The sequence below is a fragment of the Elephas maximus genome, chromosome 7 (assembly GCF_024166365.1).
Source record: "Elephas maximus indicus isolate mEleMax1 chromosome 7, mEleMax1 primary haplotype, whole genome shotgun sequence".
NCBI lineage: Eukaryota > Metazoa > Chordata > Mammalia > Proboscidea > Elephantidae > Elephas > Elephas maximus.
In genome coordinates, this window is record NC_064825.1 from 32,237,745 (window position 1) to 32,256,502 (window position 18,758).

An 18,758-nucleotide genomic window follows, 5' to 3' on the forward strand; every position below is an offset into this window, starting at 1 on the left:
CTTCATTTCTCTTTATGGCCAAGTAATATCCCATTCTATGTATATACCACATTTTGTTTATCCATTCCATTCTGTGATGGACACTTAGGTCCTGTCCACCTTTTGGCTATTGTGAATAGTGCTACAGTGAGCATTGGTGTACATGTACCTGAGTCCTTGTTAAAACATGCATTATTTTACTACCCATGCTGCCTCTTATAAAGTTCAAATAGTTTAAACACTGTTGTACTGGAGCAAAAATGAGAAGAAATGTATCAACAGAGTGAAACAGCCTAGAAACAGACCCTAGCACAAATAAAAATATGTATTACATGGTAAAGGAAGCACCCTAAATCAATAGGAAGTGTTAGTTTGTGAATAGATAAAGCATTTGCCACTTAACCATTGAAAAAGCAGATTACAAAAAATTAATTCCAAATAGGTTAAATACTTTAACATAAAAAATCAGTCTCTTAAAAAAGTCAGAAGAAAATGGAAATTAATGGTCTCCAATCTCTGGATATGAAAGGCCGTTTTTTTCCTGGAAGAATTCACAGAGAAAAATAGCTTTAACTACACAAAAATTAAGAACTTATGTCAAAAACAAAAGGGAATTAAACAGAAAAAAGCAGCTAACTAGTAATATATTTAATATATAAAGAGTTATTTCAATTCAAAAAGAATAATCTCTGAAAAAGGTATAATAGTCCAATAAATGTTAATTGAAATAACTGTATTACTATGTTTTAGCTATCAAATGAACACAGATTTTCTCTATTGATAATATTTATTGCTTATGAGGATTAAAAAGTATTGACAGTTTAGTCTCAAGTATATGTGATTAAAGTTCTTTAAGAGAATGCGCATAACCTGCTTTCAGAAATCTGAAAATTCATGTAGAAGTGGTAGGCTATATTAGAGCTGAAACGGAGATTGAGGAGGAGATTTCTAGGCAGAGAAGGCAGGGAAGGGCGCCCTGTCAAGAAACAACACGGATGGTAAGGCTCAAAATGTAAAAGACAGATGTGACTATGGGACAAGGTGATGTTAACGCAGCTGAATTTAGAATTCATAATGGTAATGATCAGGAGATAAAGCTGCAAAGATAAGTAGGAGCCAGGGTTTTTTAAGAATTCTACGCTCGAAGACAAATTAAACTTTACTCTGTATTCCCCAAGTGACTTTGAGAATCCCTACTCAAGCACCTAAACGCTTTTTTTTTTTTTGTGCTTCAAGTGGAAGTTTACAAATCAAGTCAGTCTCTCACACAAAAACTTATATACACCTTGCTACATACTCCTAGTTGCTCTCCCCCTAATGAGACAGCCCGCTCTCTCCCTCCACTCTGTCTTTTTGTGTCTATTTCACCAGCTTCTAACCCCCTCTACCCTCTCATCTCCCCTCCAGGCAGGAGATGCCGACATAGTCTCAAGTGTCCACCTGTTCCAAGAAGCTCACTCCTCACCGGCATCCCTCTCCATCCCATTGTCCAGTCCAAACCCTGTCTGAAGAGTTGGATCAAGTGCCTAAACCCTTAATCACTGTGCTGGAATGTCTCTTATTAACTATGATTTCTGTAGGGGTTTAATGAAAATAAAGATCATTATCGGTTAGCATAGTCAGGGAAGACATCTTCAAGGAAAGGGAATCAAAGCCGGCACTTAAATCTTGGACAGGGTTTAGTTAAGGGAAGAAAATTAGTCCTGGCAGCGGGAAAAGCATATGCAAGAGAAAATCAGAGGGGTCAAGGAAAACCCAGTTGTTCAGTGAAACAACAAAAGAAGTGAACTCTTAAATTTATTGTTCTTCTCTGATCCACATAAGCCATAGGTTTGGTCTTTGGCCAGGATGTCCCCTATTTAAGAACAGAGGAGACTGACTGCCGTGGTTGGTTTTGGTAGGCTTCAAAGGACCGTATATTGCATGTCTTCAATGTTGTTTGCACAGGATTTCAGGTTAAAACTTCATAATAATATAAAAGAAAACCTCCAGTTTCTTTGTTTATAGATAAAATTGCCTGGTCCTTCTTGAATATGCCCCCAGGAAGGCCATTCAGAGTTTGTGCAGACAGTAGGAACTGAATTAGTGTCAAGCTGAGCCATGGTCATTTTGAGGTATTGCTTTTATGGAGTGCTGACATTGTTAAAAAATGCATTTGCTGTGACAAATGAAAAATGCACCATTTTCCCTAATAGGTGGATTATGGAAAAGCTTAGTAGCAGCAATGTGTTTATCCAAATATGATTCTGCTACTTGCTTTCACTTTTCTTGAACCTCTGTTCGGTTTTTTTCTCCCTGTCAACTTTTGTTGTAGTTTAGCCTTGGTGGCAATAGAACAGAATTTATATTTTAAAAGAAAGCCAGTTACAGGCATTGATTCATTGATGTATTTAGAGGCCAAGAAGTCTGTTTACAGTTTTTTCAAAGGCTGCTTTTGAATTGTTTTTTTGTTTTTTTTTGAATAGTGTGATTAAAAAGTAGGTTCCAGAGTCATAAGAGCAACTACCTTCGTGGTGCAGGGGTTAAGTGCTATGGATGCTAACCGAGAGGTCGGCAGTTCGAATCCGCCAGGCGCTTCTTGGAAACTCTATCTGGCAGCTGTATTCTGTCCTATAGGGTTGTTATGAGTCGGAATTGACTCGACATCAGTGGGTTTGGTTTTTTGGAAACCCTGGTGGCGTAGTGGTTAAGTGCTATGGCTGCTAACCAAAGAGTCAGCAGTTCGAATCTGCCAGGCGCTCCTTGGAAATTCTATGGGGCAGTTCTACTCTGTCCTATAGGGTCGCTATGAGTCAGAATCAACTTGATGGCACTGGGTAGAGTCATGAGTATCACAGAAATAGAGTTTTATGATTGTGCTCCTCTGAATATAGAAGGATATATTAAATAATTTCCCTATTTGTAAGTTGTCTACTGTATTGTCTACCTTCAGACTTTACAATGTTTAAAGGAACCAGGTGTCAAGGCGTGTAGACTGTATGACTCTGCAGTGTTTTTCTTATGTAACCCTTAGACAAGAAGGAAGTAAAAGGAGGGAGGATGAGAAAAAGGGATTGCAGTGTGTTCTCTCCAGTGATTGAGGTCGAGGCAGTGTGATGCAGTGAAAAGAATGCGTGTTTTTGTTTTTATTTGTGTTTTAATCTCTTGGCATCTTGCGAGTCTTGAGACCGTGGGCCCGTGAGCCAGCTTTTCTGGTGTTTACTTTCCTCACCATCAACGTGCTGCATTGAGGGAGTTTTTCCCTCACGTCTCAGGTCATTGCTAATGTAAAACTTTATATAAATCTTTTCAGAGAAATAAATTCTAAAATACGGATCATTTAATTCAACATAAAGTGGGAACAATAATAGATTGATTTTCGTATAGTTGAGAAAAGCTCATAGGAATATTGTGGGGGCTATATATGCCAAGTAAGATGCCTGGTGGTGCAGTGATTAAGACCTTGGCTGCTAACCAGAAGGTGGCCAGTTCAAATCCACCAGCTGCTCCTTAGAAACCCTATAGGGCAGTTCCACTCTGTCCTGTAGGGTCGCTATGGGTCGGAATTGACCCAGCGGCGACAGGTTGTGGTTTTATAATCCAAGTATTGTATCTTTTATAGTGCTTTTCTTTTTCCTATTACAATTTTCCGACTTATAGTGACCCTGTAGGGTCACTGTGAGTTGGAATCAACTTGACAGCAATGGGTTTTTTATTCCAGTTTTATTAATTTATTAGCTCTGATTGTATCTACATTGTGTTCTGTGTTGCCATTGGCAAGATTGTATGTATGGACTTATATTTTATTTTGTTTTTCTCCTTTTCTAAGATAACAATAGCTCTAATTTTTTATATTCTTTTGACATTAGTCTTAATTTTTGTGGAGAAGGTGGGTTTATATAGCCAGAGCATGCAACTGACTTTTTTTCTCCTAAAATTATAGTCTGTTTCCATTTCAGTTTTATCAACAGAAGTTTAACTATGTCTTTAATAAGACAGTATTCTTGCTCTACAACCACATTTCCTGATTTATCTGGAGAGTAAAATTTGAATGCCTTTGATGTTGCTTTGAAAGCAATATTTTAAATTGTAACTATTGTTATTCAATGCTGAGTTACCATGGCAATAAAGAACATTCACTTGATTTAAACTTTTCAGAAAAATAAAATTTATATTCTATATGTCTCTAGTGGGTATGGATGTACTCTAAATCTGCCCTCTCTCATTTTTTGAAGCCATTTGTTTTTCTAATATTAGTGTACATATTTCTTTTCCCAAGTAAAATAAAATGTCAAATTTTGACAAACCATTAATTTCATTGAGTTCTTATGAGAAAAGCCCTTCTTTCTCTCTTTAAGTAATTTTGTAATTACATTGTAAATCCCTTTTGAAGTAGCTGTAATGACATTCTAATTCTTTTGTTGTACTGGGGTTCTCTGGTGATAAACAGGCTTGCCCTTGAAGATAAGAATTTGTTTTATTCATAGCATGACAAATAATAGGTACATAATAAATGTTGATTGAGTTAGTGAATAATGAATAAAATATGATTTAATTGATAAGATTCCCTCTGCTCAAAATGTCAGTCTTATTCCCAGTTCTAAATTCTCCACAATTAGAGACTGTTGAGACAAGGAAATAGAGCAAGAAAATAAGCAAACATACTCACTTCAGCTAACACTAGGGATCATAAGGACTTCTTTGTTGTTTTGGGTTTTTTCTGTTTGTTTTTTAAAAACAAAACCTCCATGCTTCTTTTGCTGTTTATTACAAGCTTATCCAGGTAAAAACGGCCATTATTTTCTTCTGGACTTCAAGAATATACGTTTAGCAGTTATTTATTTGTAGTGTATGTATCTTTTGACTACACGTGCCTCCCCACTAGACTTTTAGCTCTTTGAGCACCTAGCTTGGGGCTTGACTTTTAGTACATGATCAATAAATGCTTTCTGAAAAAATAATTTTTTAGATGTACATTATTTTATGTGTATATGTTTACATAATAATACACTAATTGTCACAAGGCTGATTCCAACTCATGACAAGCCCATGTGTGTCAGAACAGAACTGTGCTTTCGTAGGGTTTTCAACGGCTGACTTTTTGGAAGTAGATCACCAGGCCTTCCTCCCAGGCATCTCTGGGTAGACTCAAACTTCCAACCTTTCTGTTAGCAAGCAAGCACATGAACCATTTGAATCATTCAGGGAAATATATGTAAATAGTACTTCCTAAGTGCTATGGGAAAAATTAATGTTGTACCTTCTCTTTTAGAAAGCATGTGTGTGTATGTGTTTCTGCATCAGTGTTGTATCTTCCTCAGGAAGTGGGACAGTGGACAGCAGTACAAAAGCTGTAATGTGGGGAGTGTGGTCAACTACTCTTCATCCACAACCTACATCTACTCTTTTTAAAAATTACTATTTTTAGATAGCATTGTTAAAATTCATACAATCTAAGATATAGATAAAAAAAATTGTTAAAATTCATACAATCTAAGATATAGATTAAATAAAAAGTGAACACCTTTTCCCTCCCCTCCTTTAATCTCAAATCCTTTACTCTTTGGTGTATAAGCTGATAGACTTCCTAGGTATATCGTAGATGAAGTTATTCATGCCTTAGAGAGATTAGAATGCTGTGGTGAATTTATTACTTGAGCCCTGTGGTTAAGAAGCACTTGGCTGCCAACCAAAAGGTTGGCAGTTCAAACCCACCAACTGCTCCTTAGGAGAAAGATCTAGCAGTCTGCTTACTTAAAGATTACAGCCTTGGAAACCCTATGGGGAAGTTCTACTCTGCCTTATAGGGTCACTATGAGTCGGAATCTACTCAACAGCAATGCATTTGGTTTTTGGTGATCAACTCCCTAAGTAATTTCCCAGGGAGACTTTCACCAAGATTTTTAGGCATACGTTATTGATGGGCATTCCAGAATACTTGAAAGGCTCTGAGATGTTTGTTTGGCTCAGAGTGACAAAGAGAGGCTATCATTGAATTGGGCTCCTTGAAGTTGTGGGGATGATTCCCCAGAGAGGCAGGGGCCAAGTGGTAGCACTTAAAGAGTCAGTGTGGATGTGATTACCATAATGGGAAGCGTGGCTGGAACAGTAATCAGAATGGATTGACCTGTAGAGTTCTTTGATTTTGACTAGTTGACCATGGTGTTCTTAGTGCTAAAATAGATGGACAACTTAGTGAAGTCTTACTTGACTTATATACATTAAAAGAAAACTCTAGGATTAATGGTCTGAATCATCTCAATAGAGAATTACAGCCCTTCATCCAGTTTTCTGTCTTGAGCCAATTCATAGATTCTGAGCCCCTTTAATGATGGTATCCAGATCCCCTTGAATAATGACCCTTCTACATGTCAGAAATTTAACTGTAAAATCATTCTTTTAGCCTTTCCCAAAGGGACCTCAGCCATTTGCTTGTATTACTGTGCATTGGAGAAAGAGAAATATTCAACTTTTTGGGAACTGAACATTGTCTCTAAGCTGACGCTATTTTGAGGAATCAAAACATGACTACTGTAACACTGGGGGCTTATGGTTGATTAATAGAGTTTTGGCTTGAGTCTGTGTCACTATAGGTCCCATGGGTCCTTGAGTTTATCCCATGTTTTTTTGCCCAATTCCAGAGTGCATGATTAGAATAAACATACTCAGAAATTCTCTTACCTGTATAATCTCCTTTTTCTCCCTTTTTTATTTTGTGTGTGTGTATAATTTACTCTTGATATTTTGCACTTTCAGGTAGAAAGGAGCCTTAAGCTATGTTTCATTTTGTTGCTAGTCTTAAATTTACTTCTTCACCTATACCAATATTCTTTGATTTCAGTAGTTAAACACCATTCTTTTATACTTGTATAAAAGCTGTTAAAAGGTAAGTGTTCACAGACTTCACCTCTAGCATATACCCCACAAACCAGAACATTGACTTTACCAGCTTAGTTCCTTCCCTCCAGTCCACCTTCTAAAGAGATGGGTGTCTTTGGGAACGATTACTGGGTTTTGTGATGCCCAGTCAAGAGGATGAGCAGAAAAGGACTAAATAGAGAAGCAGGAAAAGGGGGTTTTCATTGGAAGAGATTGAGTTTTATTAAAAAAAAAAAAAAGAAGAAGAAGAAGAAGAACAGAGAATTGAGGGTAGGGACAAGGATAGGAGAAAAAAAGGAGAAATGAAAGAGGCACAGCTCCTTCCTAAGTTGAGACTTTCTGGGGAAAAGGCGGCCTTCCAACAGAGAATGCTAAGATAAACAGCCTGTGGGAGAAGAAGTGCTGGGACAGGTTAAAATGTGAACTTAGAATGTACTCTTTACTCACTCTTACCCATCTTCCCACCGATGAATGGTTTTTAAGTAAGCCTGTAAAATTAGAATTGCTTTTTTTTTTTTTTTATTTTGATGAGTAGCTAATCTTTAACTTGACATTATGCACAGAGAGGCCATCTGGATCCCAGTTATACTCAAGTTATATACACTTTCTCCTCACTTATTGATTATGTTGTTTTCTGACATTTCACATTTACGGCAATAGTAAAAAAAATCTTCTATCGGACTATTTTGCGCTTAACAACGTACGTCTGACAGTAATGAATGCGGAGGTGCAAGGCAAGAGTAACACTGAATTTGATGGTTAAGTTTGTGTGTATTTTGCTGGGCCATGATTCTCAGTGGCTTGGCAGTTATGTAATGATATAATTTGGCAGGTATGTAAGGATGTATTCATCCTCCATTTTGTGATCTGATGTGCTCATCCTCTATTTTCACATAATGCCGATTTCGCATAAGAACCTGGTCTTTGGAACCTAGCCATGTCGATAAGTGAGGAGAGGGCATATATTCTTTATCTTGGCTACCTATTTTACCTTCTGTACATTTTATGTGTTGAGCCGTCATTGTTGGATATAGTTTTCATAAAATAATGAATAGTTTTTGAAGTAGATGATTTATCTGCAGCAAAGTTTTTGAGCGTTTTCACGTGAAATCATTTTGTCGACCAGAGTGGATAGCAAATATTGAAGAACATTTTGTTCAAGTTACATGTTCATCATCAACGTCCTTGAAAAAGAAAATGAAATTTAGTATTTACTGTTTTATTAAGCATAAACCTTTTTTTTTTTTTTTTTTTTGGCTTATTGCTGTTGGACTGGTTTATTTCACCTTATAATAAGGGACAAAACCAGTATAACAAGTGTTCAGGCAACTATGTATACTTATATTTAACCTCTATTTCCTATACATTTTTCATATCAACCTAAATTATAATTTTCTGTATTTCCACTCATCACACCACCTAAAGGCTTGATGACTTTGTGTATCTCATGAGTTGCACCCCAGGGCATGGCACAAGTGGCTGGTACACCAAGTGTTCACCAGGGGCACTTGCTTATTTCTCCTGTTATCACCCCTGGCTGGATGGTGTTACTTGTCCTAAGTACATGTGCCTGAGATCCCTACATTTTAACAATAAGCATGTATACTTAGAGGGGAGGTGTTGGTTATAATATATCTGGAAAAGGTTTCAAAAAGAGATATATTATTGCTGATCTTTACTCCGACTTAACCACATACATGTGCATCAAATAGTAGATGAGACCACGGCAGAAACTAAGTTCAAAGTAGAGGCCTATCAAGCCGGCCTCTGCGACTATTGTAGACGCTCTTAAGTACAAAGTAAAGGCCTATCAAGTCTATCTGTTGCAGGTTGAGTTTGCCAGAAGCTGGCATGGGGAAGGAATTTGTGAATGTAAAATGCTTATTAGGGATCAATACCTGTTAAGGGAAGGGGGAGTGAAGTGGGACTGGACAGAGGAAGAAGTTGAACAGCCATGTGCACCCAAGAAAGCCTCTGCCGACCAGGGAGGAACTCTCAGCCAGACTGTAGGGCTGTGTAGGACTGAACTGCTCCTCCCTTGCTCAGTCACTGAGTGTGAGCTTTTCTAGGAAAGGCATTACCTCTGCCAGACAACTGTCTGCAACTGGGCAGACCCTGAAAAAGCTGATAGTTGGAAGCTGCCTGCAGACTGCACTCTCCACACCTGGGAAACAGGTCCTTCCATGAATGAAAATTGGGAGTGTGTGTCTATATATCAAGGGAGCCCTGGTGGTACAGTGATTAAAGTGCTCAATTGGTAACCAGAAGGTCTGCGGTTCAAACCCACTAGCCACTCCGTAGGAGAAAGATGTGGCAATCTGCTTCCATAAAGATTTACAGTCTTGGAAACGCTCTGGGGCAGTTCTACTCTGTCCTATAGGGTTGCTATGAGTTGAAATTGGCTTGAAGGCAGTGGGTTTGGGTTTTGGTCTGTGTATCAGGGTCCCTGAGTGGTGCAGTGGTTAGCTCAGCTGCTAATTAAAGGGCTGGCAGTTCACATGCACACAGAGGCACCTTGGAAGAAAGCCTTGGTGATCTACTTCTGAAAAATCAGCCATTGAAAACCATATGGATTACAGTTCTACTCTGGCACATATGGGGTTGCCATAGGCCGGAACCGTCTCCATGGCAAATCGTTTGTTTTTCTTTTTTCTCTAGATCCCAAGCTTATTTTGCTAGTAATGTTTAATTAAAAGATGAAAATATGGGATAAATACTACGTGGATCAGGAAACCAGGACAGCAAGCATAAACTAGAACTGTCCCAGGCAAATCAAGAACGTATGGACACCCTATCCATCGTTGGCTTTGACAAAATTCCCTCCCTTTCCCTAAGCATATGTTCCTTAAGAAGCTTAAAGTTGAAAGATGGCTTAAAGATCATTGAACTCATCTGACTCATTTGTCGGTTGATAATGGAGCCCTGGTGGCACAGTGGTTAAAGCACTCAACTGCAAACAGAAAGGTTGGTGGTTTGGAAACACCAGTGGCTCCGCAGGATGAAGATGTGGCAGTCTGCTTCCATAAAGATTTACAGCTGTGGAAATCCAATGAGGTCTCTATGAGTCGGAATTGATGGCAATGGAATTGGTTGGTTTGGTGGGTCAGTTGAAAAAGGAATTAAGAATAGGGGCAAAAGGAGATCAAAGACTCATGCTTTCTGAAAACCAATTCAGTGTCCTTTCTGTTGTAACCTGTTGCTTTTAAGTATTACAAACTCTAACTAAATAAAGGTATGTTCCTTTATCGAGCATACTTGTTTATAATACTTCTCATATTATGAGATAATCCTGTCTTTATGGCAAAAGAAATGTAAAATAATACCAACACCAATATATATGTTATGGCATAATCATCTGGTTGATTTTGTTTTAATACTAAGTTATAAGGGAAATGTCTAATTCCTTGCAAAATTTGTTCTATAATGTCCAATATTATGTTACATTATATTGGCCTTTTTTTGTTAACTAGGATTAAGTCTTTAATGGGGTTTAAGGATTTTGTTACAGTACTTTTTGAGAAAAAAATAAAACTGGCATATTAAGTGTAATATGAGCATTAAGAGAATGAAGAAAAATTTTGTATCTATTAGTAAATGCAAAGAACCCCTCAGTTTTTGTTTTTTGTGGGGGGGACAATATTCTAACTCTTTAAAGAAGTTTTATCAAATTTTCTTTCTTTGCCCCGACAGTCTAATAATCAAATTAGTTAAAATATTCATTTTTCATATAGGGACTACGTTGTTGTTGTAATTAGCTGCCGTTGAGTTGGTTTTGACTCGTAATGATCCTATGTACAACAGAATGAAACACTGCCTGGCCCTGTGCCGTCCTCACAATCGTTGTTATACTTGAGCCTATTGTTGCAGCCACTGTGTCAGTCCATCTCATTGAGGGTCTTTCTCTTTTTCAGTGACCCTCTACTTTACCAAACATGATGTCCTTCTCTAGGGACTTGTCCCTCCTGATAACTTATCTGAAGTATGGGAGACAAACCTCACCATCCTTGCTTCTGAGTAGCATTCTGGCTGTACTTCTTCCAAGACAGTTTTGTTCACTCCTCTGGCAGTCCATGATATATTCATTATTCTTTGCCAACACCATAATTCAAAGGCGTCAATTGTTGGATACAGTGGGGAGGCAGATATGGCGAGGGAGGATTGCCAGGAAGCAAGCAATGATTTGGAGTTGGTAAGACCTTGACAGTATCCCTCCAGTAAAGAAAGCACTTCCTTAGGTTGTTGTCGAGGCCACTATTTAGGTGGGGTGATCACATCTCGAGATACAAAGGACTTTTAGTTATAAAAGAGTAGCATTTGTCAGCATTGCTTTTTTCCCCCCATTTATTTTCTTTTTTTCCTCTTTCCTTTCCTCTTTATCTTTCTTTTTTCTCTCATTCTCTGTGTCTCTCTTCCCTCCCTCCCTCCTTCCATCTTTTCCTTCCTGCTTTCCTGCTTCCTACCTTCCTCCTTTCTTCTTTTGTGTTTTCTAGGGAGAAAATTTTATTTTCTTCTCATCCCAAGAATATATCTATATGCTAATTTTTTGTAGTTATGCAAATTTTTTTTTTTAAATCATAAAAGATTCTTATTAAGCCAAGACAAAGACAGTCATTCAAATGAGGGAGTCTCAGCATTTGCTCAGTACAGAGGCCTAAGGAATCCACTGAATCACAGTCATTGTGTCTACCGTATACTATAGAGGACAAAGAAAATCATCACAGAATCATGATTGGTAGCAGGTCAATTTGTCACTGTCATAGGTGGGACTGTATATTTGGGGAAGGGACCATGACTAGAATATGTACATAATTACAGGTTAAAAAAGGTTACAGGTTTGGTTTTAGGTTTTTAATTACCTGGCTATGTGGTAGCTGGGGTAGTTATGCAGATTCTTACTGCATTTGGTATACTTCCATTATTTGGGAGAATTATATACACTGACCATTTTCCAGAAAGGGAAAAATAAAGAAAGAACTTACATCATAGTAAATGTACCAAAAAAAAAAAAAAAAGCCCTTGAATTATAACTAGAAAGAATATTTTATTTTTCTCATCTTTATTTTTAAATAATGAAGCATATTTTCTCACATTGAGTGTCCAAAGAACCCAAATTAATGTAATCGTGCTTAGTATGTCATCCAGGTCTGGTAGCCTCAGAATCATTTTTTTGATTGAATGAGAGAATGGAAAAGCGGGTAAAAGTCTCCAAAATCTTGAGATAATTAAGATATCTCTCCTACTGGTGGAAAATCATGTTCAGACTTTACCACATGAGTCAGCTCATGGCAATGTCACATTGCAAAAAATCCTTTGGTTCTTTTCAGTAGTTTTAATAACTTGTTCTAAGAAGCCTTGTGAAAGGACTGAGCTCTAGTATTTGGATAACTGGGCCATTTACTTAAAAAATATTAGCCAGCTTAAAAGTTCTGCATATAAGTCTGGGTCTACTGAGAAAGCACAAGGTCATCTGGTTTGATATTTTGCTGCAAGAGAAGAGGTAACATTTTAAAATTTTTGTTACTTAACAAAGGGAACATCAATTTACTTTTAGGTATTTTTTTCCAACACAAGATAAAGAATGAGATGCTACATAAATATTTGAGTGGCACAAATGGTTTGCTCTCAGCTACTAGGCTAAAGGTTGGCATTTTGAACCCACCCAGAAGTGCCTGGGAAGAAAAGTCTGGCAATTTGCTTCTGTAAAGATTACAGCCAAAAAAAAAAAAAAAAAAACCCTGTGGAGCAGTTCTGTTCTGTAAGAGGTAAGGCCACCGTGAGTTGGAATTGACTCAATGGCAATGGGTTTAGGTAGAAATCTAAACAGAGACTAATGTAAAAATTATAAATAATTTTCATTTGCTTGGATTTTTCTAAGGATACATTTTATTTATTTTTTATTCCCATAAAGAAAAAGTAATCAATATACTTTAACGTGGTGGAATTAGTTGTTCACATTTATGAAGTTATGGATATAAGGATAAAAATGTAAACCTAACAAAGACATAATTTAAAAGTTCTGCATATACTTTCTGTTTGTTTTTATATGAACTTTTTATTTCTTGACAGTCACGACAGCTTGGTATTCTTTGCTTTTACGATGTTGTGCTTCTGATTAAAGGATGCTTCAGATGTAGGAGTATTAGTTATAGATTTCTTAGTTCGAGTAGCCTTAGAAGTGTTATAAGTGATCTGTTTTATGTGGCTTTTGCTGATTTTTTAAAATCTTTTGACTATAGTGAGATTTTCTTCCAGCTTTACAGTCAAATGTCCTTTGTGATTATATGACCAGGAAAAAAAGCTATCACTGAGAAATCGATGCATTATGTAATGATTGCATTAAAAATTCTGATTTTTTGTTTGCTTTTAAACAAGCTTATTCAGTTAAAACTTTATACTTTTTGTACCAATGAATATCATATCCAATATACACATTTGATCAAAAAATTCTTTACTTGATATGTAAAGTTATTGTTTACTATTGGGTTTTGGTTTTATTTTTCAAGACCATTGCTGGAAAAAGGCCTAAATGGGGAAAAAAAAACCTTGAAAAAGGATAAACCCTAAAAAAAAAAAAAAAAAGGAAAAACACTGCAAATCACTAGTATATGATGAGATGCTACATACAGTGGGAAGAAGAATGAAAAGCAAGGGCCGTATACCATCAGATGAACTTACTAAGCATTTCATTGGAAAAATGTTTACCTTGTTGATTAAAATTAACAGTATGCCCGTCAATAATATATATATATTTTTTTTAATATGAGCTCAAATTAAAGACTCTATAAACCTCACTGCCATCAAGTCGATTCCGACTCATAGCGATGCTATAGGTATTAAAAGACTAGAGGAACTTAAAGGAGAAAAGAAAATGGTACTTTTTTGAATCTGTGAACTCCAGAATATAGCCATCTCTATTTCTGGATCTTCTTAGTTCCACCCCAAGTGTATTGTAAGAACTGTGAGTGTTGGTGAAAACAAAATTTAGAATATGTCAAAATCAAACCTGCTGCCATTGAGTCAATTTTAACTCATAGTGGCTTGGTAGGAGAGAATAGAACTGCTCCATAAAGCTTCCAAGGCTGTAATCTTTGTGGAAGCCTCTTGCCACATCTTTCTCCCAGGGAATGACAGGTGGGTCTAAACTGCTGACCCGTTGCTTTGCAGCCAAGTGCTTACCCACTGCACTACGAGGACTCCTTTTTAAAAAAAGGTAAAATGGAGGGCAGTTAAGAATCTTTGATTCAGTGTTTTTTTTTAATAAGTATGAAAATAAGTAAAATCCACATCCTGTTTCTCAGTCATGCTTTGCAACCATGGTGCTCACAAATGATTTAACATACAGTAACTGGAAAAATGAGGATTGTCATCAAGTAGATTTCCAGTAAAACATGGAAATTGCTCACCTTCAGTTAGTGATGAAATTCTTGCAGCCCGGAGTTTTATCTTTGCAACCTGTCTTATCCTGGTAGTGTGATTCTGTTGCAGCTGAGTGTGGGCTCCCTTGCTTTTCGAGGTTGGTATATGCCCAGTTGTTTTCTTTAAGAGTTGGCAAACAGTTTTCTGTATCCAATACAAATGGAAACTGATGCTATTCTGTGAACAAATATTTAGCACCTGAATATGTTATCAGGTAAAATTCTGTATCCCAGGGGTACCATACCCATTTACTAGAAGGAGAGGGAGGGAGTGCATAGACAAATACATATAAAGACATAATGTGATAAATTTTGTGAAAGTGCAAGTGTAGAGTATACTAGGTGAATACAGTAGGACCACCTATTCCAGATTGGTAGGTGAAGGAGGAAAGAGTAACAAGAAAGGAATCAAGGAAGCCTTCTCATAGGCCTGACTCTAGAGGTAATCAACATCTAACCCTGAAAATATAGGATTGTTACTAGAGTGGTAGATTGCTCTGTACAGTAGAGATAGCTATGCTGTATACGTATATCCAGGAGAGAACTGAGGGTCCTTCCTCCCTCTGACGCCCCCACCTTCTTCCCCTTTCATTTCCCCCCTGTCCTTTAGGCCAGCTTTTCTCCCTCCCTTCTTTCCTTCATTATGGATCTCATTTGCACAGAATGTAATTAATCACCTTGTTATTCATGGTCTACTGTCATCATGGGACTCTTCGTGGCCCTCATTCATTTATTCGCTTATTTATAATACTATAAGTAATACATAGGAAACTTAACAATTACTTACACCTACCTTTTTGCTTCTCTCCCATTTCATTCCTAACGCCTTCCAAAAGGTAATCATTATGGAGAGTTATATGTATTATTCTTTTTTTCCCATTTCTTTACTTTGTTTTATGTATAACATACCTAAACAATGCATTTCTTAATTTAGTTGCTTTTTAACTGAATAAAATAATATTTTGCTCTATGTTATATACTGTTTTTTTTTTCTGTTACACATTATATTAATACGATCACCATGTTTCTATGTGTAACTGAAGTCATTCAGTTCCATTTCAGTGTAATATTTCAGATAGTTTCCATTTATGTTGTTATGTACAGTGCTGCTAGGAACACCCTCTTACTTGCTTTATAAGATATATGTCAAAGTTCCTGTAGGGTTTATGCCTGGGAATAGAAATGTTGAGTCATAGGGTATGCAAAGATTAAACTTAAAAGGTAATTCCAGTTTGTTTTCCAAAGCTAATGTACCAATTTGTACTCCCACCAACAATGTAGAGCTTATATTGATCCACATCCTCTCTAACACTTGATCTTCTCAGACTAATTTCTATTAGTTGAATGACACCTAATGTAAATCCTATGTAATTGTGTGAAGTTTTCATTTTGCATTTCCCAGATTACTAATGAGGTTGTGCACCTCTTCGTATGTTTATTGGTTATACATGTCTAACCTTTCAATTATAAGATCCTGAGTTTATACTAATGAATATTTGGTATTTTCGTATTTGCAGAATTTGGATTTTTTTTTTACTAGAAAAAGATATATACAAAATGGTGGATAAATTTATAATAAAGATATGCAGTCAATATGGTTAATGAAATAAAATAATAGGTAAAAATTCTACGTTGAAATTATTTTCATGACTTATTTTTCCACAGCTTGATGTTTATTTTTCTTTTGACAGAACGATTCCGAGATTTACTACTTCCTTCACCTAGTCAAGACTCTGAAATTCTGCCCTTCATTCAATCTAGGAATTATCCCAAGTAAGCAATAGGAGTTCACTTAGTATTCAGAAGGGAACAGGCATTGTGCAGGGAGAGATCAAGGAGGGCAAAGACAAAATTTATTCATTGTTAGAATTTCAGAAAAAGCTTGAACAACTTAACTTAACCAACAGGGACATCTCCTGCAAAAAAAAAAAAAAAACGTTTCGTACTCTTCATATCTGGTTTCATGCTTTCTTTAAATCCATTAATTAATTCATATTGTGATAAGTGCTCTTTAAAATGACCACATGCTACTGTATTTTTATGCAAATGACATGCACCTTCTACGTTTGTTTGCCAACCGCCCCCTCCCCCCACAAGTTATTTACATAAGCTCTGCTATGCCAATTTTTTTTACGTGTTGGTATAATAAAAAATTCGCATAGCACACTTAGGAATAGGGGGGCAGGCACATAGAAGGCATGCATTATTTGTGTAAAAATACAGTAAGTAAGATTTTAATGATTTTTATATATTCTTCTTTACCATGTCGATACGGGGGAGGGGGGCACAAACCCTTCTGACTCTTTGGTAACTGGGATAGACCTTTCCTTCTCTTAGTGCCACAAGCGACTGAAAGAATATACCTTTATTGTCCCAGTGGATAAGAACATACCAGGCTTTTATTTTGTGTCTCCTCGACAGCACTGGGTTTTCTCTAAAGATTGATGCTGGTATATTGATCCTTTCTGTGGAATCTTGTGAATCTTTGCTTTATGAGTGTCTGATTTTCTTTATTGACTAGTATGCAAGAAGCTGGAGAATGAATAAACTAATACTGATATTGAAAAGGAAAAGGTTACTATGATAAAGAATTAGACCTTGGTTTGCATGTATTTCTTCAAAACTAACCATTATGTCAAATGTATTGAAATAATTGAACTTAATTTTCTGAGATTAATTTTTGTTTTAATATTAGTGTCTCAGTTATCTAGTGCTGCTATAATAGAAACACCACAAGTGGATGGTTTTAACAAACAAATTTATTTTCTCACAGTTTAGGAGTCTAGAACTCTGAATTCAGGGCACCAGCTCTAGAGTCTAGAGGACCTTGTCTCTTCAGCTTCTGTTTCCTGGTTCCTTGGCGATCTCCATATGACTTGGCATCTATATTCCCCCACCTTTGTTTGCTTAATCTGCTCCTTTTGTCTTGTAAGCAATTGGCTCAAGACACACCCAGCACTTATCCTTCCTCATTAACATAACAAAGACAACCCATTCTCAGTTGGAATTATAGCCACAGTCACAGAAATTAGGATTTACAATACATATTTTGGGGGGATACAATTCAATACTATATAGCACTTAGCTTTGATAATACTTAACTCTGATGGCAATACATAGATATAAAGCTCTAATTATATTGCCTGTTCTTGTTTCAGGTATTCTTGTTGTTAGGTGCCATCCAGTTAGTTTCGACTCACAGTGACCCTATGTACAACAGAACGAAACACTTATCAGTCCTGTGCCATCCTCACAATCATTGTAATGTTTGAGCCCATTGTTGCAGCCACTGTTTCAATCCATCTCATTGAGGGTCTTCTTCTTTTTCACTGACCCTCTATCTTACCAAGCATGATGCCCTTCTCTAGGGACAGGTATTAATCCGGTTTAAATCTTTAGTAACAACCTTCTGATGTCTTACAACACACGCAGAAGTATATATGCACCTGTACACCCTCACATGCATACATTGCCCTTCAGGTTCATCCTGACAGGGAGCATGGATATGCCCGAAGAGATTGGTGCATGACTCTTAGTATTTTTGCCCACAGCTGTTGTTTACAGAGGCCAATGATGCCTGTGTTTCTGCCTCTTAGGCTTACTGTCTGCCTGAAGCCTTTGCTTCAAAAGGAGACCCACAGTGGTTTCTCAGCTGGTAATCTGTTTACAGCTACTTCCTAAATTTCCTGACTTGTGTTGATTTACATTCTTCCTTCTTCATCTAAGATTACATTTTTTGATGGTGATGTGACCCTTTCCAATCTTTAAGAGAAATAGCACGTGATAATCATTCTTCAGTGTCTAACTGGAGGTGCAAATTTTTTTTTGACACCTGTGAATTAAAAGGAATCCCTGGTGGCGTAGTGGTTAAGTGCTACGGCTGCAAACCAAAGGGTCAGCAGTTTGAATCTGCCAGGTGCTCCTTGGAAACTCTATGGGGCAGTTCTACTCTGTCCTTTAGGGTCACTATGAGTCGGAATCAACTCGACAGCACTGGGTTTGGTTTTGGTTGGTGAATTAGAAGAAAAAAGGGTGTCATTGATAACACCACACAACGTATTATAGCAGTTAAGCCTGAAGCAGACTGTCTTACTAACTGACTCTATGGCCTGGAACAACATAACACTGCTGTGCCTCAGTTACCACTTGTGTTAAAGGGGGATAATAAGAATACGTATCATTCTGAGAATTGTTGTGAGATAAAATGAAGTAATAAAAAATATTTAGAACTATGCTTGGCGCATAGTAAATACTCCATTTTAGCTGCTAGTATTTATTGGAGCCTTGTTGGCACAGTGGTTAAGAGCTTGGCTGCTAACCAAAAGGTCAGCAGTTCAAATCCAACAGCTACTCCTTGGAATCCCTGTGGGGCAGTTCTGCCCTGTCCTATAGGGCCTCTATAAGCTGGAATCGACTTGGGTATTATTATTATTCATTTAAAATTGAGTGTAGAATTAATGACAGTTGCAAGTTTCTGAACTCCTTAGGAAAATAGATTGTTCATTG

The 18,758-nt window shown here is 37.1% G+C and overlaps 1 protein-coding gene across 3 annotated transcripts in view; it reads left to right on the forward strand.

Moving 5' to 3' along the window:
* Window positions 1-18,758, forward strand: part of NOX4 (NADPH oxidase 4) — a 181,996-nt gene that overhangs the window by 124,689 nt on the left and 38,549 nt on the right. For all 3 annotated transcript variants that reach the window (XM_049889568.1, XM_049889570.1, XM_049889571.1), the window contains one exon: window positions 15,944-16,025. In XM_049889568.1, coding sequence (XP_049745525.1) covers window positions 15,944-16,025 — 82 coding nt within the window. The remainder of the gene's footprint in view (window positions 1-15,943; window positions 16,026-18,758) is intronic.